This window comes from Brienomyrus brachyistius, chromosome 15 (genome assembly GCF_023856365.1).
Source record: "Brienomyrus brachyistius isolate T26 chromosome 15, BBRACH_0.4, whole genome shotgun sequence".
Classification (NCBI taxonomy): domain Eukaryota; kingdom Metazoa; phylum Chordata; class Actinopteri; order Osteoglossiformes; family Mormyridae; genus Brienomyrus; species Brienomyrus brachyistius.
Window position 1 is genome coordinate 2061987 of NC_064547.1, and position 23510 is coordinate 2085496.

The following is a 23510-nucleotide window of genomic DNA, read 5'->3' on the forward strand; positions in this document are numbered from 1 at the left end:
GGGCGTTTGGACCGGCTCCCCGCTCTGAAGGAAAGCGTCTTCTGCCTTGACTTCTCAGAAGAGAAGCCACCATTCTGTCGGGGTCTGGGATCCGTCCAGAACTGGGGCCCTTTAGGTAAATCCTGAGAAAACCTCGCTTCTCTGCAGCCCGAGTAACCGGGCCGGAACAAACGGCACAAGGTTCACGGTGAACGCAGTGAACGTTCCGCAACTGCGATGGGAGAGAGAGACACCAGCGACCGCTGACATCCACAGGGTCGCTTCGGTGAGATCCCTTCAGTGACCTCCACCACCTTTGTGAGCATGAATACAAAAGGCACTGGATATGGTATGAAAAAGGGGATGTCACTGGATATCCCGGGGTAAGAGAAGAATCATGTTTCCTGACATATCTGTAATCGGTCCACTTCAGACGAGTGACGACCAGGCTGGCAAACGGAGCGAGCGAGGCCTCCATCGGCAGACGTCACGCACCTGTGACGACTTGAGCGTGTGTTTCGGCGAGAGGCTCCCGGCGCTGTTCAGCGAATTCATGCTGCCATGCGACGGCGTGGAACGCAGGCTGTCCTTGGGGGGTGGGGGGCTGGCCGGCAGCACGGGGACGGAGCCCGGGAGCCCCACCGCTGGCTTCTTCCTCTTGGAGGGGGGGATGAGGGAGGAAGGAAGCACGGGGGGCACCGGCTCCTTCTCCAGGGCTCGGTACACAAGGTGCATGGCCTGGGGGGGAGGGAACGGGGGTTACCGTGGATACAGGCCAAAGTGGGGCATGCAGTCAGGATGCCATTTAATCACCAGGAAAGGAGGGACTCACCACTGCAAACTCATCTCTATCCAAGTGTCCATCTTTGTCTATGTCGCTGAGATCCCAGACCTGCATGGAGAATGAACGTAGAACTAAGGTTAAATATCCAGAGAAGGAAGGTGAGCTCTGAAGGCGAGTGCTGGTGAAAGCCCGGCAGGCGCACTGACCCTTCCCAGGACGTCGAGAGGTAGCTTGGAGTTAATGAGCACCGGTTTCACCTTCTCACCCGACAGGAGGCCGCTCACGGGCACGAGGCTCTCAAAAATCCCATCAAACTTGCTCTTTTCCTCTGGCTGCAGAAGAAACGGCACATGAGCCAATCTGTGTGCAACCGGATCATACATTTTATTTCACAGAGTATGCAATATGACAGTGTAACATGATGCTGAATCCCACCTTCTCAATAAAACGTCAGCAGAGACGCTGACAGAGGAAAGCAAACCAACCGACACAAAGCAGTGGAGAAACTTCACATGCGTGATATTAAATGTGTAGGAATATACATATAAGCATTTCCTTTTCAATAACGTTAGCATGCCCGAGGGGGGGGGGCAGCCAGTTAACCTGCATTTTCTTTCTCCCTACTTGTGAGTTTTTGGTTCCTCTCCTCCCTATTTCTTTCTTTCATTTCTTCATCCTCCCTTTTCTCCATAAATGCGTCATTCTATCTTAATGATGTTGTACCACAACACATATAGCACCTGTTGGCCACTTTGTTGTGAAAGACATTATATAAACTAAATTTAAATTGAACTGAATTGATATATATTACAAATACACACTCAAATCTACACATTATACACTGAAAAACACGCACACACAAATATATATATATATTTTTTTTTTTTTAAAGAAAGGTAAGTGAGCTATAAAAACCCTCCATGTTTAATGGCCTGCAGGTTTCCATGGTTTCCATCCTCTGATCCTCTGGGGCGCATTTCACAGTCAGAAGCCTATGATGTCATAGGTAGCAGAAAGCCCTCACTACCCGCTGCACACCTGCACAGGAGCTGCGCGGGACGCCACAAGGGGGCAGCGCAGTATTAGCTGCACCGTTCCATGGAAGCACCCCCCGGATTAGGCAGTTACACCCCGATGGAGATGCTCGGAGACAGGGGGTAGGACTTACTCTGACGGCCCAGCGGGGGTCAGTGGAAGACGGCGTCGTGCTCAGTGAGGGGCTGCTAGTGTCCTTCTGCATGACGAGGACGACAAAGATCAGCGGCCATGTCCCTCCACCACCCACCGCCCCCCGGCACAAACTACTCACAAACTTGGGAGGTGGGACACTCAGGCTCAGGCTGGCTAGGCTGACTTCCTGGCTACTCTGTGCACAGGCCACCAGGCGTAAGGCCATGTAGAAACCCTGGGAAAGAACAGGAAAGGGGCGACATATGAGGGTGACGGGGAGACAGGCGGTGTGAGGGGGGGGGGGCGGCGGACCGGCGGGGGCTCTACCTGTCTGTCCAAAAAGCCCTTTCCATCAGGGTCTGCCAGATCCCAAATCTGGGGCGAACAAGGAACATGAGGAGCCATCAGTGCCATGATCCCACACCAGTACTCCGATTAATATAAAGGACAGACATCCGGCGCCTCAGAGAAAGCAGAAAGGGAGGCCATGTTCTCTCTGTGTCACGGCCATCTCAGACTGGGCCCCCCCACGGCCCACGCTCACCCACCTTTCCCAGGGTGATGTCAGGAAGGCCAGATTTCTTGAGGAACAGCGCTGCTTCCGTGGGGCCCACTCTACCCGTGTTTCCGGGGTCAACCTGCACACCAAGCGAACACCATTACAATCACCGACCCAGTCTTCGTTGGGGGCTGGGGTTAAGGGAACAGACCGCCCCTCTGCCACAAGGGTGACAAAAAAAATCACACTGCAGCTATCTGAGGATTTGCTCTTAACGCCGAGACGTTCGTGTTGCACGCTTGTTCTGCTCATGCCCTGCTGGAACACCAGGGGGTGCTAACGAAACTCCCCACGTCACATGGAATGAAAACAGTGTTTGCCTTCAAACATCACTCTAAACTCATGTACTTCAGTCAATCCCTGTCAATAATTCAGTCAGCCCTTGTGCTATTTTAAATGTCATTTAAAACCATGTTTAGCAAGCAAAGATCTTTCTTTTCTGTCACATTCGCCCCTTAATGTTGTGCCATGTCTCTCTCGGCCTCCTGCACGCCACTCGCACACACAGCGGTGCATGATAAGTAATCACTGTGACTCACATCCAAAGAGCGACATTTACCGCAAGTGCTGCATTTAAGTTTTATATGAGACATGTAACCCTACACAGGGTGCCCCTGTGCCAGTGCTCACTCAGCAGACAAAGTTACAAAAGTGTGTGACCTTGAGAGGAAGGGAAGAGATTGGATTACACTGGATATGAGAAAGCATGCCACCCAGAGTCCTTAAGCGGGTGCCACTGAGTGTCTTTGCCATTTTCTCATTTTGTGTGACTCGCTGACCAAAGGGAGAGTCTCTGCCCAGCGTCTGGCAGTTTGACACGCAGTGACCACCTGCCCCCCCCCCCAGTACGAAAACCCACACACAGACACGCCAGCATCCAAACACGCATTTCTCACATTCAGATGCGACACACAATGCAGCAGGAGACACTCACCTGTCTGTAGTAGCTCTCATACACCGGGTTCCCACTTGAAAACTGCAAGGCAGAAAACGTTCATCTATTAAATATCCACCCAATCGTGGCTCCAGGACGTTAAGTAAAAATCCCCACAGAGAAACGACATGCTGGCCCAAGATGCCATTTCCAGTTTTAATCCAGGCCTTTCATCAACACACCTGCATTAATGCTAATATCACTTGTCAAAGGAATTAATCCCCCGATGAGACATGGCCTGTCGAGCCCTGTGTGGCGGTGTTAGGGATGGGGGCTCATTTCGTGAGTTACTCTGTGTGGGGTGGTAGTTCACACAGCCACCATTCACCGACCAGCTCAGGGTCTGCAATGTTTCCAGTTCATCACCTCAAATGTTTCAGGTTCAGGCTAATATGGCGGGAGAAAGGCGATGCAAAGATGACGATGGTCCAAATAAAGCGCGAAAGCATAATTTCTGTGGAAGTACTGCACATAAGTGAATGAAAATGGGGCAGCGTGTGGCGCAGTGAGCTAAACCTGTGTGCTCGTAATCACAAGGTCGCCGGTTCAAACCCAGCCTCAGCCTATCGGCCGACAAATTACTCTACAAAGGACAAGTATAGGGAGACATAAGACACAATCTCGATTAATAAAGTGATTATTATTAGTCTGTCAGTAAGGCAGAACTTAAATATCACCAAAGCACAACTGCAATGCAAATACATATTTAAAGACGACATTATGGTTTGACCCAATACTGCAGCGTTAGCCACAGAAATGGCCATGTAGCCTTTCGGAGAAGCCTAGCCTGTCTTTGCTATAACTTTACCGTTAATTTTTACGTAATTTTTTACGTAAATTTGCTTACTTTGAGAGCTGCAGTGATTAGTCGCCGTGGTCAACGACGTCGATGCTGAAAATGGGACCGTGCAAAGTTTCGATGGTGTACCACAGCGGTAGCGCTATGCACAAGCAACTGAAGAGGAAAGCACAGTCACTATTCTGGATGACGGACCGCCAGAAAAGGCAAAAGGTCAAATATCTTTTGTCCTTGTAGCTGCTAAATACACTTATTATTTAAAACATAAAATAATCTGCCGGCTACCTTACAATTTCCATTGAATAATTTTGTGAAATTGTCTGGGCGCCGAAAAGTAGTAGGTCCGTTATCGAAAGCCTTGCAATGACATACAGTTTGTTGTTGCCTAAATAAAATGAACTTAAATGGAAAATTGTTTAGATCAATCGACCAATTGGTAAAATAGTCGATAGATCGCTAGAAAAACAGTCGTTTGGGGGTCACTCTTCCCATCTAAAAACCGAGCATATTTCTGAAATACTGTTTCACGCTGAAACAGAAAAATGCCAGGAACACTGACTGCCTGCTGTTGTGTGCGTGATTCTGAACAGGAACCCCATGGCAAACACACATTTCAGCAGGAGCTTTTCCCTGACAATAAAACAATGAACGCTCGCAAAGCAGTATTCGTTTAAACCAACAGGCCCTCCTGCTTACCCACGAGATATTATCCTGAGACAGACGACAGCGAGACTCATGTCAAAGAAACCCCTTTTTCCAGCCAGCCTGCGTCGAACAAAACTATCACTACATCTATGAAGCATCTGCCTGGCCAACCACTTAGGGAAAAACTGTAAGTGCACTGCTGTTCACTGGATCTCTCTGATCAGCTTTGAGATTTCCTGTCCCAAATTAGAGAGATCAAATACCACAACGCTTCCAGTGGTACTTAAGCCGATGTAGCGGGCCAGCTATTAGTACAGCAATAATTTCCAAAAAGCTTTATTAAAATATGCAATACTGCTTCATTATTACATAATAGTATGCCTACTGGTTTCCTAAACATGCGAATTCGCCTTTCATTAATGAAGCTTAATTTAGCAGACACTCATCCTGTATGTTCAGATGTTGACGCACATGCTTCATTTCACACTGCTTTAGCCTGCAAAGCTTGTTACCAAAGAAACGGATCAGATATCAAAAGCAGCAGAGTCAATCTGCCAATAACATTCAGGAAGCAAGAAATAGACACTTTACCTTAAACGCAAGCCATGTTTGTGCTCTAGACAGTTAAAATAGCCATGAATATGAGAAACAGCATTAAAAAATAAAGTACTGCAATTGAATATTTTTTTCATAAGACTAAATGATTTTTCTTACTCTTCTTCATCAACCTATTGTTTGTCATTATTTCTTTCAAAAACCACACTGAAATTAGCCCCCAAAATGCAATAAATGTTTCAGCATTCTTCAGCAAAAATACTGGTGAAGTTCACCCTGAATTTTCTCACAGAAAGCTACAAAAAACCCACTACATTAGGCACCAAAATAAACCTTAAAAAAGTTTTTTTTCCCAGAATAAAAACCAGAAACCCTTCGTGGAAATGAAAGCGAGCCCCCACTCATAAGAGTCATATCGCAAAAACTGTAGAATATAATAATAACAATCGATACTTTATTGATCCCCGTAGGGAAATTGTCTTTATGCCTCCCACAACTTGCTCTTTTTTCATAGAGGAAGTTGTCTGCGAAAGGCTGCCACCCGTAGCCGCGCCCAGGGAGCTGGGGGTTAAGGGCCTTGCTCAAGGACCCACAGTCTGAGGCAGGGTTTGAACCTGCGACCTTCTGATTACAGACACACAGGCTTAGCCCACAGAGCCACACGTCGCCCGGAATATCAGAACTTAACGTTTTGGTCTTTATTTGATACCAAAATAAAATGTTCCAATTTATTAAATCTGTGCCAATTTTCATTGTTTATCAATAACCAGTCATATTCAGTCACTATGTTTTAATAAGGCGTCGCACACCAGGCTTCCCTAACCCGGCCTTTGGGGACCCAGTAAATGTGGACTGTCTGGGGGCCCTCGAGGGTGGGGCTGGGAAACACTGCCTTACACCACCTTCCAAAAGGATGTGTCATGTGGGAATATGATATAGGAAATTCAACAGTGCGAATACAGCAGGTACAGTAACAAAGCAGAATCGATTACGGGCAAGTGGCAATGAAGCATTACTTCAAATGAGCTGCATCAAAAGTTGTTTTGCTATGCAAATGAACCAAACAGTATGTAGTAAGCTTGGGGCTGGGAGAACCATGGGGCAGATACAGCGGCAAGACAACAGGAAGAGAGTGTGTGTCTGTCTGTGTGTCGGGGGTGGGGGGGCAGCCTCATCACCTGGATGCACCGTGACTCAGTGCGGCTCTACAGCAAAACAACCGAATAGAGACATTACCCGGCCAGACGCGTCTGAAACAGCAAAAATAAAACGGATGCATGTTCTTAAAATAAATGCTTACAAGTGCGAAATACTATAACGTAGTTCCGTATAAAACTATGCAAGTAAAGGTTACGCGGCCATTTACAGTAACAATTCAATAATTTTGAATCGGGGTTTCAAAAGCGAAGCAAAACAAAGGTTACTGAAGGAGATTCCGGACATAAACGACTGGAGGGGAGAAAAAACTTCATATATAATGACTGAGCAGTTTGCGAAGGACGTGCAGAATCGCGGGCAGTGCAAATTTCTCCCTTTTTCTAATATCCGATGCGGGTTTCACAGGCCGAGATTAACCCCACCCGCTACTTTTCGGGTGTATTCCACTTATGCCCTATGCATTAAAAAAACTGTGTACATTAACATACAAGACTGTGGCAGAACACGGTGCATTACAGCGCATTGCCACCGCGCAAACAGCCGTGCAGTCAAAGCCGACACGAATTTCCACAGAGAAAGACCCCATTTATCGGCAGCCATAAATCACCCAGTATCTGTAGGGCCAGATTTCCTCTAACAGGCTAATTATCAATCTCAGAAGTGACCTAGTGCAAATTTGCTTAAAAAGTGATCAGAGTCGTGCAAATGAGATCACTGGCGAAAGCCGTGATAGATAGTGACTAATGCATATATCAGTGATGATGATGATAAATAAATATAATGCCGTTAGCCTCTTATGTTAATCAACAAGTACATGGACCCCCCCACCCCCCCAGCACAGGGTGGTCGGCTGGTAGCCGCCACATCAGCTATGTAATCGCCCCCGAATTTGCCTTCTTACATCTCACTCTGCACTGGGTCCCGGGAAAAAGCATCGGGGCCCCGTAGCACTACACTGAGCGGCCGGCCGGGGGTAGCGAAGGGCGCATAACGGACCAGGGCTGTAGGGCAGCCCGAAGAGCGCTGCCCCCGGCCGCTAAGCGGCTAGCTAGGCCGCGCCGCCTCGGCTTTTCTGTAGCGAAGCGCACGCCGGACACCGGCTATTCCCGCCCCCCCGCTACTAAAACATAAAAACGCCGAAACATAATGCAAGTAACTGGACGTTAAGCAGGATTCGCTTCTGGTGACAGTCAGTCCGCTGCGGAAAAAAATGTATAGCGAAATAACTGTACCTGAGAGAGCGATGTGAGCGCAGCCATCTTCCCTGTTGCTGCGGAAATGCGCAGCCCCAGTCAATGTGAAAACGCGCCCCCCAGCGGCCGAGAGCGCGCAGCGTGCACGGCGATGCGGCTGGTGCTGCTCGTCTGCCCAAAGCGCGTCTTACGCTTGTTTCTCAGATCGCAAACGGACAAATTCAAAACTGTATTTGCGGACGTTTTGAAAGAGATTTATATAGTACGTAGATTATTATCAAGTGTGAGAAACAGAGGTTCCTAAAGGTGCCCCAATGTTGCTCATCATCATCTCTGGGCGCTGAGCAACATTCGGGCACCTCAGGAATCCGTCCTGTCTCCCTTTCTGTTTACTTTCAGAGCACTGGGCTGGGCGGAGAGCGCAGCTCTGGTCTTTTGATGTGTGTAGCTGTTGAGGATATTCTGCCATTCCAGAGTGGGCAGCACGCAGTTCTACACTGTGACCTGCTTGGGAGGAGGCAGCAGTGAGCAACCTCACCAGGAAGGCCAGCTTCATCACCCGACTGACCCTACAGCCAATGGAGGCAGGTGAGGATGCAGGTGAAATACTATGTTTTCTAATTGCAACATACCATCTGCTAAATTATTTCCTTAATATTCCATTTTTCTAGATACTTTGTGTACTTTTTAATTGTCTTTGTGCTGCATTCTCTTCTTTGCCCTATGGGCACTGACTTTGTCTGTTTCCATTATTATGAATCTTCATCTGTACTGGGATCATTAATGTTTTACCTTAGGGTATTAATAAACCGTTTTAAATCATTATTTGCTATTTTCTGCATATCACATCATTATATGGAGAATAAAGGATGTATAAACACTGGTCATTTTCAGAAAGTCTGCTTCGCTATTAATTACACCGTTTTCATCACTGCATTCCGACGTCTTCCATCCAAGTAAAGGACGTATAGAATTACAGCAATGCCTGTCGGTGGGCGTGACATTGAAACTCTGCTTAAACAAGTGTTTGTTTGAAAAACTAATATACTACTTGTCTGATACATTGTCATTTATATGAATTCCTTCAACATATATGTAGATTTTGCCTGTTTCAGTATGATCTAATTGTACACATAAAAAGCATTACAGAAATATGACGTACAACTTTACAGCTTATCTTCATCACCTGCTGCTGCAGTACCAAGGTTTAGAGAAATAATAAGATTTAATGTTCTTGGTCAGACTGTGTGCCACAAGCCTTCTATGATTTTTTTTCTGATGATACATCAAAAGTTTAGGTGTGACTCTGAGCAAGGGTTACGATCTTATGCATTACGCAAGACCCACGTGCCCGGTTTCTGACTTTTCTTGGAAGTTATGGGCCATGGCAATAGCATACAATCCATCCATCCATCCTCCATGACGGCTCAGCCACTGCACGGCCACAACCACCCAGCCCACGGCAGGAAGCTCAGGGCTGACGGAACACCCCGGACAGGAGGAACTTAGGTGTGGCCACTGCATTAAATCATGACTCACCATGATTGAGGAAAAATAAACAAAAGAGGATTCACAACCCAACATACAGCTTTGTAAAAGCTATTTATTTTATATATTGCTAAACAATGAACCCCAGAACTAATGAGGAAGCGGAGTCTTCAGGAAGTGATGAGCTTATGGCTGAAATACGTTTCTGCCTCGTCGACTTGTTTTACTCTAAAGGCAAAAGAATAATCAAAAATTTCACAATGATGCTAAAATTAGTGACGTCACTGCTCGTTTTTGAAATGAACTAGCATGCTTCAGCTCACACGAGCTCTATGCGCTGCAGTGCGACATTCCTTCACTTTATCCTGAATGTATTATTCTTTAAATCACACTTCTGTAAAAACCAAGTTCTAGTTACAGTATGTTACAACAGCACTGCAGGGTAACAGTCAGATGTGTTCAAAACTTCGAGGGAAAGTGTGAATACTTATAACATATAGACCCCAGTGCTTTCTACTTTAGACACTTTAGATTTGTTAATTTTGTGCTGCTCCTATAGACTAGATTCCATGACATAGTTTGCAGATCGGGCTAAAAGTAGATGATTTGGGGAAGAGATATTGGTTACCTTTAAAAAAAATATTTGATAAAACTGATAAGAATTCATGTAAATCCTTTGGAGGATTGGAAAGAACAAAGATCATCTTGGATAATAATTTTTTGGGTGGTGGAGATCAGTGGAAAGTTCCGGAAAACAATAATTGTCATTATGTTTAAATTGAGTTTTTATATATTTGTATGCTACTTTCCCTGGAACATGTAACTCCGTAACCTTGAATTACTTTAGGTACGTTACATGGTGTTTAAGCTAAATATTACTGCGGTGATTTCCATAGTAAATATATCACTGTAGAAAAAAAACACACAGACAACCAAAAAACCTACATGGTTTTTTTTGTCCGACTGTCTTTCACTGTAAGATATTGCATGGCGGAGATGACTGACACAACAGATCAAGACAGGATGATGAACACTTCCATTAGTGTGCATTTCCACGGTAACAGATCTTCCCCTCCAATATTTATACGCACATACAAAAAAAAAAAAAAAACAATCCTTTCAAACATGTCTCGGTATTTCATGCACACCAGTATTTCCCATTTGACCCGTATCAGTTTAACCACAATGTTCTTTAACTTCCCGTTACTCCTAATAAAACTTTATAAGATTTTATTTAAAACTGCAAACTCTTATATTTGAATAAAATCACTCTGTTTCAGTGTTAACCGAACAACGCCACTGAATTGAAAAATAATTTAACAATAATAATAATAATAATAATAATAATAATAAAACAAAGTCCACATTGGGGGATCACACTAACTCTGACTGCAGTTTATCGCTGAAGTTTTGGAGAAAACGTTTTAATTGCAGCGCTATCAATCAATAAACTCTCAGTGCATGTCTGCTCTCCTTTCTTCGAAAACAATTCTGTGCTTGTTGTAATCTAACAAAATGTCATTTTTAGATCTTGCTTTCCTAAGCTGCCGAGCTTTCAAAATACAATTTTTTATTTTCTTGGAAAGCTAAGGATCACCTGTTGCCTTCTTTTCTGGAGAGAACTTGCGAGTGCAGAGAAACGTTAGGGCTGCAAGTGAAACCACAAAGCGCGCAAGCGAGAGAAATGCAAAATATGTATGACGAAACAGAAATACGTTATTGTTTTTGTTTTTCAGGTCATGTTTGTCCTGGAGTAACAACAAACTAAAATAAATAACCCTATGTAGTCACTGGGGGATCGACCTCATTTACAATATGTTTATGTGAGGTGTTAAACATTGCAGGTTGGCCTGAATGTGACCGGGAGATACAGATCCTCAGACAGAATGCAGGAGACGACGTCACAATTCCAAATCAATATAAGATGCAGTCATCATCTTTTATCTGCCAATTAATTTTCGTTAGCTCTCCACTGTTGGCACAGCATCTACGCGGACGACATGGCCGTGTCCAAATGTAAGACGCGTACAAAAGAGAACGATCGGGCCCGTTGTGAAAGGTTGGAAGGTACATGGTAAGCAGGTCCAGCAACATGGTAAGCAAAAAAAACTGTCAGTGTAAATGCAAAAAAAAACCCACACACGCACAGCACATCCAACTGGAACAGCAGCAGTGAGAGTGTGTAAACGACAATGGATTTCAGAAGAAAGGGGCGTGGCTATCATGGCTTTGCCCAATCAGGAGCATTCTCGAGTGGCTGACAATGGCTGGAGACCCTCTCCTGTTCTTGCACACTGCACTCTCCCCACTGCTCTACTCCACCCGTCCTCAAAAGCGAGCAGACAGTCACTCGTCGTCGAAATTCTGCTGGAGGAGGAAATTTGCGGCGAGATCCTCGTTCTTTTCGCAGGCGAAATAGGCTTGGATGACTAGTCCTTCCGGAAACCCCAAGGCTTTTAACTGCAGAGGGAGAGAAAAAGGCTGTGAAGATCGAACTTTCCACAAACGCCTCTCCGCACACTAAGACGGTAGCTGAACGAGTACCCTTTCGATGGCTTCTTTCTCTTGTGGAGTGACTTGGATGTAGTTAGTCTGTGGGACTCCCTGCCCTTCCGCCCCCTCCCCGCCTAGGTCACCTCCATGTGGCTCATTCAGCATCTGCACAAACCGCTCCTGGTGTTGGGTGATTTGCTGCGAAACAAACCAGTGCACAAGTAAAGACTCACTGGCCTGGTGCCACTGGTCTGTATGTCTGGCTGGGAGGTGAGTTGCTTGGTCAGTAGCTTAATAAACTATATTAATTAAATTAGGGAACATTGAGGTGCGAACAGTGACAACATCAGTGAAATTACAATAGTAGAGAAACACAAAGACCTCAGGGTCAAAGGGGGAAGTGGATCGTTAAAAAAAAAAAAATGGCACTTTAAAGATGGACTGTAAATGATGCATGAAAGTGTGAAGAAGCAAAATTGTAATTAAAATCAAAGCTCAGTCACCATTCAGGAGCACAAACGTCAGGCTGTGCTGGGTTAGGGTTCGAATTGGACCTTTCTGCTTTCAGATATTTACAATTAATTTTACATTTTGTATATTTCTCCAGTAATTGAGAGGGCAGGGTTAGACGGTCTCTGAAGTAACTGCGGGTTACGGGCCTTGCTCTGGGGACCAACAATAAAACCACACTGTCGACTCGGGGATTTGAGCCGACAACCTTCTGACGACGTGCAAATCATCCGAACCCGTTGAGCCGCACACTGTACAGAGTGAGAGCGGCTCTCCGGGGGTCCCCACACACTGACCTGAAGCAGCTGGGGGTTGTCCCTCCCCAGTTGCTGAAGCAGAGCTGGCAGGAGGGCAGGGTTCTGCTGGATGATCTGACGCATCTGCCGGAACTGCGGCTGGTTCCTCAGGAACTCCAGGGGGTTCCCGGTGGACTGCGATGCGGGCGAAGACACAGCCCCCGCTTCCCGCCCAGAACAGGAAATCACAGGTTAACAAGACACACGTCAAAGCAGAAAGCTTTCAAGTGACACCCCCCACCCGGCCCCAGAATGAGTAGCGAAGGCAGATGGGCCCCCGCATAGCATTCTTCCATCTCAAAGACGGCGACACGAGACTGGAAGCCAGAGACGAGCGTAAAGGCAGCGCCGAGGGGTGACACGTCTGGAAAGGAGGAAAGCGGACGGCCGCTCACTGCCGGCTGCAGGGGGAGCCGGAGGTCGCTCTGTGGCGGGGGTGCTGGGGTTCGCCATTGGAAGCGGGTGGCTAATCTCCCGGGCGGGCAGGTCCGGTTCGGAGGGAATTCCCTGTGACAGAAAAGCCACTGTTCAGCTGTAACCCTCTGTCTGGGTCATGGACCGAGCTGATCAACTCGCTGAGCCAGAATGGCGTTCAAACAATACGGCGAGAGAACAACAAATCCAACTACATTTAAAAGCCAATTAAAGTCTGGAGGAAATCTGATTTAAAAAGAAAAATAGGATTACAGACATACTACATGAATGTTTTTTTTTAATGCAATTAAAATGCGAGCTTAGGACTGCAGGCAGTGCAGGTGTCATATGCATTAACAAAGGAACAGACATACTGTCGGCCAAAAGTCTCTGCGAGAAGCCAGAGTCGCTGGTCCGCCCACGGTCAGTAAAATGCAAAAATCCACGACTGTACAACACGAGCTCAGCACAAACACAGCTCTACAAACACAGCTCTACAAACACAGCTCTACAAACACAGCTCTACAAACACAGCTCTACAAAGATACAGGGCTGCTTTTTACTGCGGGTTGCTGACAAAACGCACGTCGATTTCGTTTTGAAATCATGCTCAACAAACATCAAAGAATCACAACAAACCACAACGAATCACAACAGACGAAGCATGCTTCTGAGCTTTTGTTTTTTACTCAATGATTTCTTAAATCTTAAAACAACCGCCGTAAAAATATCACTCATGTTGCCTTGGACATAGTTTTTATTAAATTAATTATCATTTAGGGCCCTGTTTAAACAGTCATCTCCTATCTTGAGTCTTTAATCAGCATGCCACCTGCTGCCAAGATTTTGTACTGCAGTGTAAGGATTTTTTTGATTATGCCAACAGCTCTCAGAAAACAGGCAACTGATGCAGGAGCTTCACGAAGCTGAATGAAGCAGGTGCCACACAGCACACATGCAAAACATGGCTACCAGGTACTGAAATCACCAAGCTTACACTGTTTCCCAGAATGATCACAGAGCAAAATGAGTTGCACATCAAAAAAACACCAGTGAGACAAAGCAGGAGCCCTGGCAGGAGCACTGCGGCAAACCCTGCCCGATAGTTCGTTACTCCCCGCTGTAGTGATGCAGTTACCGTAAGGAGATATTCCACTGCTCTGTCCGGGTTATTGTAACTCGCTCGGAGCGCTGCGATGACCTGCTCTCTTTCATAGCCCATCGACATGATCTCTGTCACCAGGTTCTCGTACGCCTGCCCTGTAACTGATCCGTGGGAAACGGAAGAGTGTGAGCGTGTTCAAATCTGCTTACAGCAAAATATAATACACACAGACACTATATGCAATAGACAGAGAGAGAGATAGACAGGACAGACCGACAGGCAGGAAAGAGACAGATGGAGTCATATGACAGACAGACAGGTTGGATAAGACAGATGGGTAGAATACGATACCTAGTATTGACGCTGCCTCTTCTAAAAGACTCAGGTCATCCACAATGCTATAGGGAAAAGACAAGGGTGAATAACACAAACAAACAAACAGATCAGAGAGCGTGCGTGGCCCGACTGCCGCGCACCAACGCTAACAGGGTGTGGCCAGATGCGGGTCAGAAAGCAGCAGCTTCGCGGCGGACGGTGCCACGCACCTGGAGGGTTCCAGGCTAGGCGGGGCGGCCAGCGGCTGCTCCTGGGGCTCGACCTGGGGCTCGTCCTGGGGCGGCTCGGCCTCCGCCTCGGCTATGGCACTGGGCGGCTCGGGCACCGGCTCAGCGTCGGCCGATTTCTCTGCGGCTTCTGAAGACCCGGCGGCGACGGCCGGCCCAGTTTTAGGAGCGCAGTGTTCCTCTGGGGGAGCAGGAGCTGGGACGGGCGGCGGTGCTGTGGAAGGGGCAGGAGCCGGAGGGGGTGCCGGAACGGGGACGGAGACGGGGGCTGGGGGGGGGGCCTCGGGCAAGGGTGCACTGGCAGCAGCCGTGGCGGGGGCAGGCTGGGCCGGAGCCGGAGCCGGTGAGGTAGGTTTGGGCTGGCAAAGACAAAAAGAAATAACTATTACTGAACAAAATAACTTCCAGGACCAAAAGACTCACTGTAACGGATAATGAGAGACACTGATTGTGCACAATTAAAGCGAAAGAAGGATCAAAGGGAAACTATTAGAGGTTTCAGACTGAAATGCCAGGAGAGACACTCAAATTACAATTATAAGTATAAATGAAAAAAATGAGAGAGTGAAGCTGACTTAAAAGTCAAACTAAATGGCCAATGCTTATTAGATAACTGAGCCACGTAACATCAGTGTTTCTGGTGTTAAATAGTCCGTCAGGTCTTACCTTGGTTACCATGACAACGACAAAACTCTTCTCGTCTATTTTGTATTCTTTTAAGGGTATGTCGTCGTTTAAGATTTTACCTGCAACAGCACAAATAAACATGCAAAAACATTTGATAAACATGACAACAGTTTTGAACATTCGGAAACAAAAACAAAAAATGGCAGCGCGATGATAGCGATGATGCAGAGAGATGTCTGGGTCCGTCACCTGCATAGATCAGCTTCTGCCCGGACACGGGATACGCCTCCTTCCCCTTTTCCGTCTCAATTTTCTCCTTCAGAACTCTGACCTGCATCGAACGCAGAGAGCAAACGGAAACTCAGGGGTTAAGACCAGAAACGAGGCGCAGATATTTTTTTCTTTATTTGTGCAACTCTGTGATCCACCTAAAGCCACACACACTAAGATGAGGCAAGATACCATCGGTACAAATCATAGCGATTTACCACGTTAACAAACACCCTTGTCTAACTGCTGATATGTTCCATTACTTTTCACTTGCGGTCCAGTACTGACCTATTGGTTATTTGGTTATTAATTTGAGGATGAATTCCAAAGTGATGCAAACTCATTTGCAGAACAAGAGCTGGAACAGAAAGCCTCACATCCACATTGCAAACTTACCAACATCAGTTATATCACAGCATTTTTAAACTGAATAATTTAACCATATCATAAAAGACAACCAACACCAAAATTAAGCCAATTAAACTCTGAAATACGATGACAGGTGTTAACGCCCATCAATGAATCTAGGAATGAAGTTACAAAATATAACAACTATTGTTAGAATTTTTTAATTATTATTATTCCATTCTAAATCCATAAAATATCCATACATCCATTACAACCACAAATCCTTGTGTTGTGGGGGGAATGCAGCCTGTTCCAGGCAGCATAGGCCACAAGGCTGGGGGGGGGAGACAGCCTGCATGGGACCCCAGGCCACACAAACATACTAAGAGCAATACAGAGACACAGTTACCCTAAATGCAAGTCTTTGGACTGAGGGGGGAACAAACTTGCAACAGAGGAAACTTGCAGACTCAACAAATATGGAGGAGAGGCAGGATTTGAACGTGCAGTCTCTGAGATGTGAGGTAAGGGCAGCCCACGAGCCACAAGTAAATCAGTCACTTTGTACCCGAACTTTTCAGATTTTTTCATCAGACTGGTGAAGCATAAGTGATTTCCAAAAAGGCTATTTTAAAATATTTTTTAAATATAATATATATATAAGTTTCTGGAATATTTAGATCAGCAACAAGGAAGACTTGCATTTAACGTGAGAGATTTAGCTAGTTTTTCTTTTTTACTGGAATGTCAGTTTCCCCGTTGACCCTCCGTTAGCTCTGCCGTACCGTTGCATTCACGTGTAAAATACACTTAGTCTTTCAGTTCGTTTTATACAAAACTGTCCAGTAAAAACCAGCCCTCTGTCTTCCCTGCTTCCATTTGCCACAGCTTCACTTCCAAAGACACCTCAGTGGCCTAAACGGGCTGAATCGCAAACATTTCAAGGGCTTAATTATCGGCGTCGTTTTTAACAGTAAGACAGCTGCTACTAATATTCCAAACCACAACAGCAACATTAACCCCGCCTGCTATAAAAATCAAAAGGCTGTCCACCACCAACCGTTAATAAAAAAAAAGCACAGTGTCAACCACATTTCTATCGATCATGCTCACCTCCTAAAAGTATTCATGAAAGGAACTTGATAGACTTCCCCATTTAAGCTGCAAGACACGCGACAAATTGAAAGGGGCAACTGCACTTCCAAAAAAATAATAACAAATAAGGGGAAACAGGATAATAAATTATTGCACTGTCATTCCTGCGCGAATGAACGGGGAAATCCCGACTCCGAGCTGGCAGATCGCGCATGCACGTCCACAGCGAAATGTTACTGAGATCCATTAGAAAATACATCATTTAAAATAGCACCACCCCCGATGCCCCCAGCCAGCCGTCCGCACGGAAGGCCCCGGCTTTTCCTGGCGTCTCCTCCCCAGCCGCGGCGTGCTGCCACCGGGCGCCCGCTCCGCAGCGCTCACCGTCTGCTCCTCCTCTATCTCTATCTTAAAGGTCTGCTGCTGCAGCGTCTTCAGCGTGATCGTCAGCATCTTCCCCGCCGAGTCCTGGCTCTCGATCGGTACCGATTTTGCGCACGGATTGACGGGCGAGTAGGGGTAAAAGCGCTCGCCGTTTACTACAGCGCCCGGCTGTGTGACTCAGCTATCTAGCAAGGAGACGGGCGGCCGCGCCGTAGTCAGACGCCATCTACTTGCTGCCCGGGACAAAACATGAGCAGCTGGGAGTGAATCACTGGGAGGCGGTTCGCTGCGCTCCGGCGTCAGATCCACCAGCGCCGAGGGTCGCGTCCGCCCAATAACCTGCGCTGTAGGACGCAGGAAAATCTCATCGTTTGTCACGTTATTAAGCATTAATGCAAAATATAGTCATTGGGATGCATGCTTCAATAAGTTTCCCCCTCGTTTATCTGTATTAAATGTTTTCATGGTTAATTATGGATGCCGTTTTGCTATACATGTATTTTATTTCATTTTTAAATGAATCGAAATGTGATTGCTGAAAAAAAACTTTAGCTAAGCAAAATATTTTGACATCAGAATATCTTTTTATTACATTCACAGTTATCAACCTCATTCCTAAGAACCACCCACAAGCAAATTGGTACCGAATATTTATTTAAATATTCAAGGAATATAATCTCTGAATGCATCGAAATATCAGTTTTAGGGATGCAACTTCTCCGAACACCACAGTCAGTCCTAAATATGTTGTCGGTTTGTGTTCTATAGCTCGTCATCATTATCGGAAAGAATAGAGTGGTTCAGGTAAGGTGATTGCATCTGGCTTCTATTATCTTAAACTCGGACTACACTTGGATTTCGTTAAATTTTGTCCCCTATTAAGAATCCTTTAAAGTCATAAACATCTCACACTAATGTTACTCCCTAGGAAACAGTATTTACACAACCAGAGGAGACGAGGATCAGCTGGAAGCGTAACCAGTACATTTCAAATCAAGTCTGGATTTTAGCCCTAAGAAAAACATGAGATCTACACACATGTGCCCGATTCCCTGCCGTTTCGCAAAGGGATGATGGAGGTGGATTATTCATGTGTGAGATCTACACACATGAGAACAAAGTGCAAATTCCAGCACTGGCATGTCCACCTGCTGGTGCTGACTGAGCACAGGCTGGCCGTGGGTTCAGAGGCGCTGGGTCAATCACCCCCAGCAGCTCTTTGGGTGAATGAACTCCACTTTTGCTGAACTCGAGACACGCCTGTGCACTGCCCTTGTTTGATTGAGTATTTAATTAAAATAATAATAATAATAATAATAATAATAAAAATCATTTCTTGAGCCCATTTACCCCCCCCCCACCACCCCCACCCAAACCAGAAGGATCAGATGCCCCCCCTCATCCTGCCAGAAAAACACAGGGAGAGAGAGTTCGAGCAGAACAGCTGAGGGTGTCAATATCGAGCTGCCGTTTTCCTGACAGGAGACACATCCGGGCAAATGAGCTCCGCTTTACAGTTCATCTTTTGGTACATCGTCGACGTCTTCTGCTTCGCCCCCTTCCTCGTCATTGTCTTCCTCATCCCCTTCGTCCTCATCGCCGTCGTCATCCTCGTCATCCTCCTCCTCCTTACTTTTCTCCTCTTCCCTCTGTTTCCTCTCGTCTTCCTCTTGATTTTCCTTCATCTTCTTTTCTGGGTCCTGATTTACGGGGAAGATGATGTTGAAAGAATGACATCCTGCTCATTTACATACAGTAATTTACCTGTAAGTACCCAGTATACAGCACATACCATAGCTCCTCTATGCCATTTACACCACATACTATGTCATAACATTACATAATATTGTATAACTTTCATACATCATATTTTTGTACTAAGAGACATTTATATGCATGTTTATTTTCCTTTCAAATTTTATATTTATATCTTGTATATTTTAATTGCACGGTTTAGCCGACTCAGAGCTGCATTTCACTGTATAACTTGCACGTGACACGAACTCTTGACCAGACATAATATAAAAATGTCCCGAAATCGTACGCGACTTGTCAGACAAGCTGGACGGCCAAAGAGACAGAGCTGCTAAAATACATACCGTCTGTGAAGGTTCATCAGCTCAAACACGCACGACCCACACGAGCTTCAGACACGTCGCCACCTACCTTGGTAACGCCCCAGGTCTCGTTTGCAAACTCCTCCGCCGTCTTTTCATCATCGGTAATCAGGAAGTTGTCAAAGATGGTGCCAGACTTCACCTGTGGGACGGGTGGAGAGCGTCAGCGTGCAGCGTCTGCGATGTTTTTAAGAGCCTCGCCGACCCTATGAGTCCTTTCCCACACACCTGCCACAGATCGAGCCCCAGAACTCCGACTTTGTCGAACTTGTAAATTTCGGCGTCGGCGGTGTACTCGGGGTTGTCGATCTCAGGGTGGACCCAGACTCCTTTGTAGCCGGGGTTGTCGATCTGCTTCGGCTTCCACTCGCCCTGAGAGGAGACGGTCGCCATGAACCACCAGAAGGCATGCTCACATCGTACATTAATGTTTGAGTTTAAGTGTGTTTAGATGCATTCACTGCTGAGCATTCCATTCAGGTACACTTCTGAAAACTGAATCAGATCAGCCGTCAGTGACAGTTTGAGCCGCAGTTTCACAGTGGAACTTGCCGCTCCGTACCTTATATTCCGTATTGGGGATCATGGCCGGTTCCCATTCGCCATCCATCTCATCATCCCAATCCTCAGGCTTCTTGGCGTCGGGGTCCGCAATGTTCTCCGGTTTGTCCCAGTCCTGAAATACGACATTCAACAATCAGTCACCAGGAAGCAAGGAAAGGCCCAAAAATATATATTTTCTATCAGAGATCAAGTATGCTGAAGCATCTGCCTTTTAAAAAAAAATAAATGTCATATTTAAAGGATAACTAAGCAAATCCTAATCTCAAAATTAGCAAAATGATGAGGTTGGTATCATCCGGGAAATGCTGCGTAAAGAGAAAAACAGCCTCTTATTTCACGGGAAATTTCACCACCTCATCATTTCCGCTGAAGAATAAAATTTAGTTACAGGAAAATTGTACATGTCATGTTTTCTTTAAGATCCTCACAATCCTTTTCATGACTCAATTACAAAAGGCAAGATTAGCCTTAAGAACTTCTTCACGAGTAAATTCTGAGCAAAGTGAAACACAAGAAGCTGTTTACAGCACTGAGCAGGAACCCATACCAATACAACAGACCCTCTCAGGTGTTTGCTGACTAAACAGCTGCACTTGGCAAGCTAAAGTAAAATGCATCACATGATTTTTGCCTTTGCAACACAGAGCACAACACTGTCCCATCATTACATCACCATTCTATAGTCCCAGTTCATATAGGTCCGAATACACAACTGATTATGTGCCCGTCACACACCCCATTCAGAGCCGCCCCGACTCTGCACTGCTGATCCTGGAAGCGTCTCCATGATCACCGCAACACTGATAGGCCGTTATGAAGGACCGCATATGACATATGAGAATCGGCTCATGTTTGATTTGGGAAATCAGTAGGTGGCTATTTTTTGTGAAGAACTTGCACAAAAATAAACATTTTAAAAGCATGAGGGTTTTATACCAATCAGCTGACGTTCTGGCCGTTACCTCGGGTTTGGTGTCCGTGACGTCGTCAATCTTGACACGATCATCCCAGTCTTCTGGCTTCTTCGCCTCCGGATCTTTGATCCGCTTTGGGGGCAGGAAGTCCCAGTCGTCCCCCAGTGTCCCGGACTCCACTTTCTCGTTGTCGATCTTGACCTCGTAGGTCTGATCAGGCCGCAGAATCAAGGTGTAGACGTGCGTCAGCTCATCGTCCTGAAGCAGGAACGGCAGAAAGGGGGCCAGTCACAGCCAAACTGATGATCACGCAAAATGTCTCAGAAATCGGTCGGCCAGCCCTTGGAACTTGCCTTGCACCGAATTTCCTTCTTGATCAGGTGATTTTTGCCTTTGTAGTTGAAGATGACGTGAACCTTTTTAGTGCTGTAACCACAGATGTCCGGGCCTGCCCACGAACATTGAAATTAAATGAGTCACATTTCCTTCACACAGACTCATTAGTGTAAATAACCTCAACTTCTGTACTTCCCAAGCCGTCAAGACCCAGGAGAAGAAGATAAATGGGACAGTAGCCCCCCTCTCACCGAACATGATGTAATACTGCGACTCCCCGTGCATGTTGGCTTGATCCAAGTCTGCAGGGAAGACCTTGACATAGCCACCTCCGCAGTCAATCTTCTGCTCGTGTTTGACAGTGAACTGGATCACGAGCGTCTTTCCTTCGTTACTGAAAGGTTCAAAGCGGGAGGAGAGGGCATAGAAGCGGGCATCCTGGCTCGTCTGGAGACCTACGGGAAGAGCCCAGTGAAACCGAGTAAATGGGACCAGCTCCTCAGAACCACACAGGATACCTGGACAGCTGTTAATGTGCAGAATGTGCCTGTTAGACATATTTGCAAAGATATGCAGGTAAATTTATACATTTGAATACTGATGACACTAACAAACAGGGAAATGTTTTAAGGATCCTGCACCACCAGAAGTCTGGCATTAAGAGGAAGAAAGACATGCTAACATAATCCATTAATCCAGGAACAGCGCCGCAGCTCAGTCACGAACAGAAAGTGAAACAAGAAAACGCTCACCTTTATCCTTCTCGGCATCCCCATAGAACTTCCCTGCACCGAGTTTCCACTGACCGTAGTCAGACTTGTGTGTGGATTCCATCCAACGACTCTTCCAACCATCTGTGTTAAAACAGAAGGTAAACATCAGAAGGCCTACACAGTAGAGGATTGCATGTCAACCGACTTAAGAAAAAAATGACATTTTGAAATTGTCAAATTGCAAGGATGGCATGGTGGTGCAGTGGTTAGCACTTAGTCTGGGACCCGGGTTCGAGTCTCCGCCTGGGTCACATGTGTGTGGAGTTTGCATGTTCTCCCCATGTCGTCGTGGGGTTTCCTCCGGGTACTCCGGTTTCCCCCCACAGTCCAAAGACATGCTGAGGCTAATTGGAGTTGCTAAATTGCCCGTAGGTATGCATGTGTGAGTGAATGGTGTATGAGTGTGCCCTGCGATGGGCTGGCCCCCCATCCTGGGTTGTTCCCTGCCTCGTGCCCATTGCTTCCGGGATAGGCTCCGGACCCCCCGCGACCCAGTAGGATAGGCAGTTTGGAAAATGGATGGATGGAAATTGCAAGAACAAGAGACACCTGACTGAGAGCCACTTCATTAGTAGCACCAGTTACCAGTGGAGCAGAAAAAAATTAATTCAATTTCAAATCTACGAAACACTGCTAGGTTACACCCAACATGATCAGGTGACGATCAGGTAATTGAACTGCTTAGTTTGAGTGGAAGTAGGCTGTAAAAAAAATCACGAGGATTTTCTAGTTCTGCGGAAAAATGTCTACATCCGTAGCATGCCTCCAGAAAAACGTGCCAATTTCATGCTCTTTGGTTGTTGAAATTCGATTGCTCGTAAATGAAAATAGCAAACGTCATGAGATGCTTGGTATATAACAATCATATAGTGAAACAAAACAAATGCATTATAGAACACCGTTTATTTTGAGTATATATTTGTACTTTGACTCATTTTATTTGCATCATATCATTCTTGAATTACAATGTATCCTGTATTCTTCTTAAACGCTATGAGTGCAATTCCTTGGCACAATTTCCCTCTGGATAAATAAAGTTTTGTTGTACGTCATTTATTAGGAAGTCAATTTGACAGAAAAAAATGAGTACAAAAGACAGCGCATATACAGAAAAGAAGTTCGATTCAGCTGGAAAAAGTAATATATGATAAGTCAAACTACTGACGACAAGGCCAATGCATGAATATAACCATTATCGTCTTGATAGTTTTTCATATGAGCAACGTTAGAAGAAAAGCTTACCCTCATCTAGAAATTGCTCCTTAAAGTATACAGTTGCGTTGGCAGCTAGTGCTGCAATAAGTAAAACAAGTACCACTCCAGAAAAATGCATGTTTTAACTCAATGTTCGTCTTTCTGCCGTAACCTGGCGTCGCACCGCTTAGCGCACAGAATTTCTTACTTCTTTTCCTGAACAGATGGCCGTCGCTCATTGGA

At 45.9% G+C, this 23510-nt stretch overlaps 3 protein-coding genes across 9 annotated transcripts in view; all 3 read right to left on the reverse strand.

Moving 5' to 3' along the window:
• The window catches only part of eps15l1a (epidermal growth factor receptor pathway substrate 15-like 1a), a 34893-nt gene extending 26992 nt beyond the window's left edge, over positions 1–7901 (reverse strand). For all 6 annotated transcript variants that reach the window (XM_048976040.1, XM_048976039.1, XM_048976038.1 and 3 more), the window contains exons 1-9: positions 7816–7901; positions 3427–3468; positions 2482–2571; positions 2261–2308; positions 2073–2168; positions 1932–1997; positions 970–1095; positions 812–871; positions 475–717 (exon numbers count right to left, since the gene is read on the reverse strand). In XM_048976040.1, coding sequence (XP_048831997.1) covers positions 475–717; positions 812–871; positions 970–1095; positions 1932–1997; positions 2073–2168; positions 2261–2308; positions 2482–2571; positions 3427–3468; positions 7816–7842 — 798 coding nt within the window. In that variant the 5' untranslated portion in view covers positions 7843–7901. The remainder of the gene's footprint in view (positions 1–474; positions 718–811; positions 872–969; positions 1096–1931; positions 1998–2072; positions 2169–2260; positions 2309–2481; positions 2572–3426; positions 3469–7815) is intronic.
• A 1458-nt stretch (positions 7902–9359) lies between these two features.
• rad23ab (RAD23 homolog A, nucleotide excision repair protein b) lies at positions 9360–17720 on the reverse strand. 2 transcript variants are annotated; one of them, XM_048976345.1, is made up of 10 exons: positions 17370–17720; positions 15522–15603; positions 15312–15391; positions 14628–15004; positions 14434–14480; positions 14116–14243; positions 12959–13070; positions 12564–12727; positions 11809–11955; positions 9360–11724 (listed from the first exon to the last, which is right to left on the reverse strand). In XM_048976345.1, the coding sequence occupies exons 1-10, from the start codon at positions 17436–17438 to the stop codon at positions 11611–11613; spliced, it is 1320 nt and encodes a 439-aa protein (XP_048832302.1). In that variant the 5' UTR covers positions 17439–17720; the 3' UTR covers positions 9360–11610. The 2 variants fall into 2 exon arrangements, with proteins under 2 accessions (XP_048832302.1, XP_048832303.1); XM_048976346.1 differs by lacking the exon at positions 17370–17720 and adding an exon at positions 17004–17285.
• Positions 17721–18725: 1005 nt separating this feature from the next.
• LOC125708654 (calreticulin-like) lies at positions 18726–23505 on the reverse strand. The gene is made up of 9 exons (XM_048976347.1): positions 23316–23505; positions 22053–22154; positions 21552–21755; positions 21318–21412; positions 21013–21222; positions 20049–20162; positions 19715–19858; positions 19536–19628; positions 18726–19069 (listed from the first exon to the last, which is right to left on the reverse strand). The coding sequence occupies exons 1-9, from the start codon at positions 23404–23406 to the stop codon at positions 18881–18883; spliced, it is 1242 nt and encodes a 413-aa protein (XP_048832304.1). The 5' UTR covers positions 23407–23505; the 3' UTR covers positions 18726–18880.
• Between the last annotated feature and the right edge of the window lie 5 nt (positions 23506–23510).

Excerpts from the sequence above, each read along its gene's own strand:
- rad23ab (XM_048976345.1), bottom strand. The coding sequence starts at position 17,438 with ATGCTGACGATCACGCTGAAGACGCTGCAGCAGCAGACCTTTAAGATA. Across the intron at positions 14,481-14,627 it reads CCTAGCCTGGAACCCTCCAG|CATTGTGGATGACCTGAGTC; the intron begins GTGCGTGGCACC and ends TTTTCCCTATAG. Across the intron at positions 13,071-14,115 it reads CAGTGGAATATCTCCTTACG|GGAATTCCCTCCGAACCGGA; the intron begins GTAACTGCATCA and ends TTTCTGTCACAG.
- LOC125708654 (XM_048976347.1), bottom strand. The coding sequence starts at position 23,406 with ATGCATTTTTCTGGAGTGGTACTTGTTTTACTTATTGCAGCACTAGCT. Across the intron at positions 20,163-21,012 it reads TCACGGACACCAAACCCGAG|GACTGGGACAAACCGGAGAA; the intron begins GTAACGGCCAGA and ends GTCGTATTTCAG. Across the intron at positions 19,070-19,535 it reads AGACCTGGGGCGTTACCAAG|GACCCAGAAAAGAAGATGAA; the intron begins GTAGGTGGCGAC and ends CCCGTAAATCAG.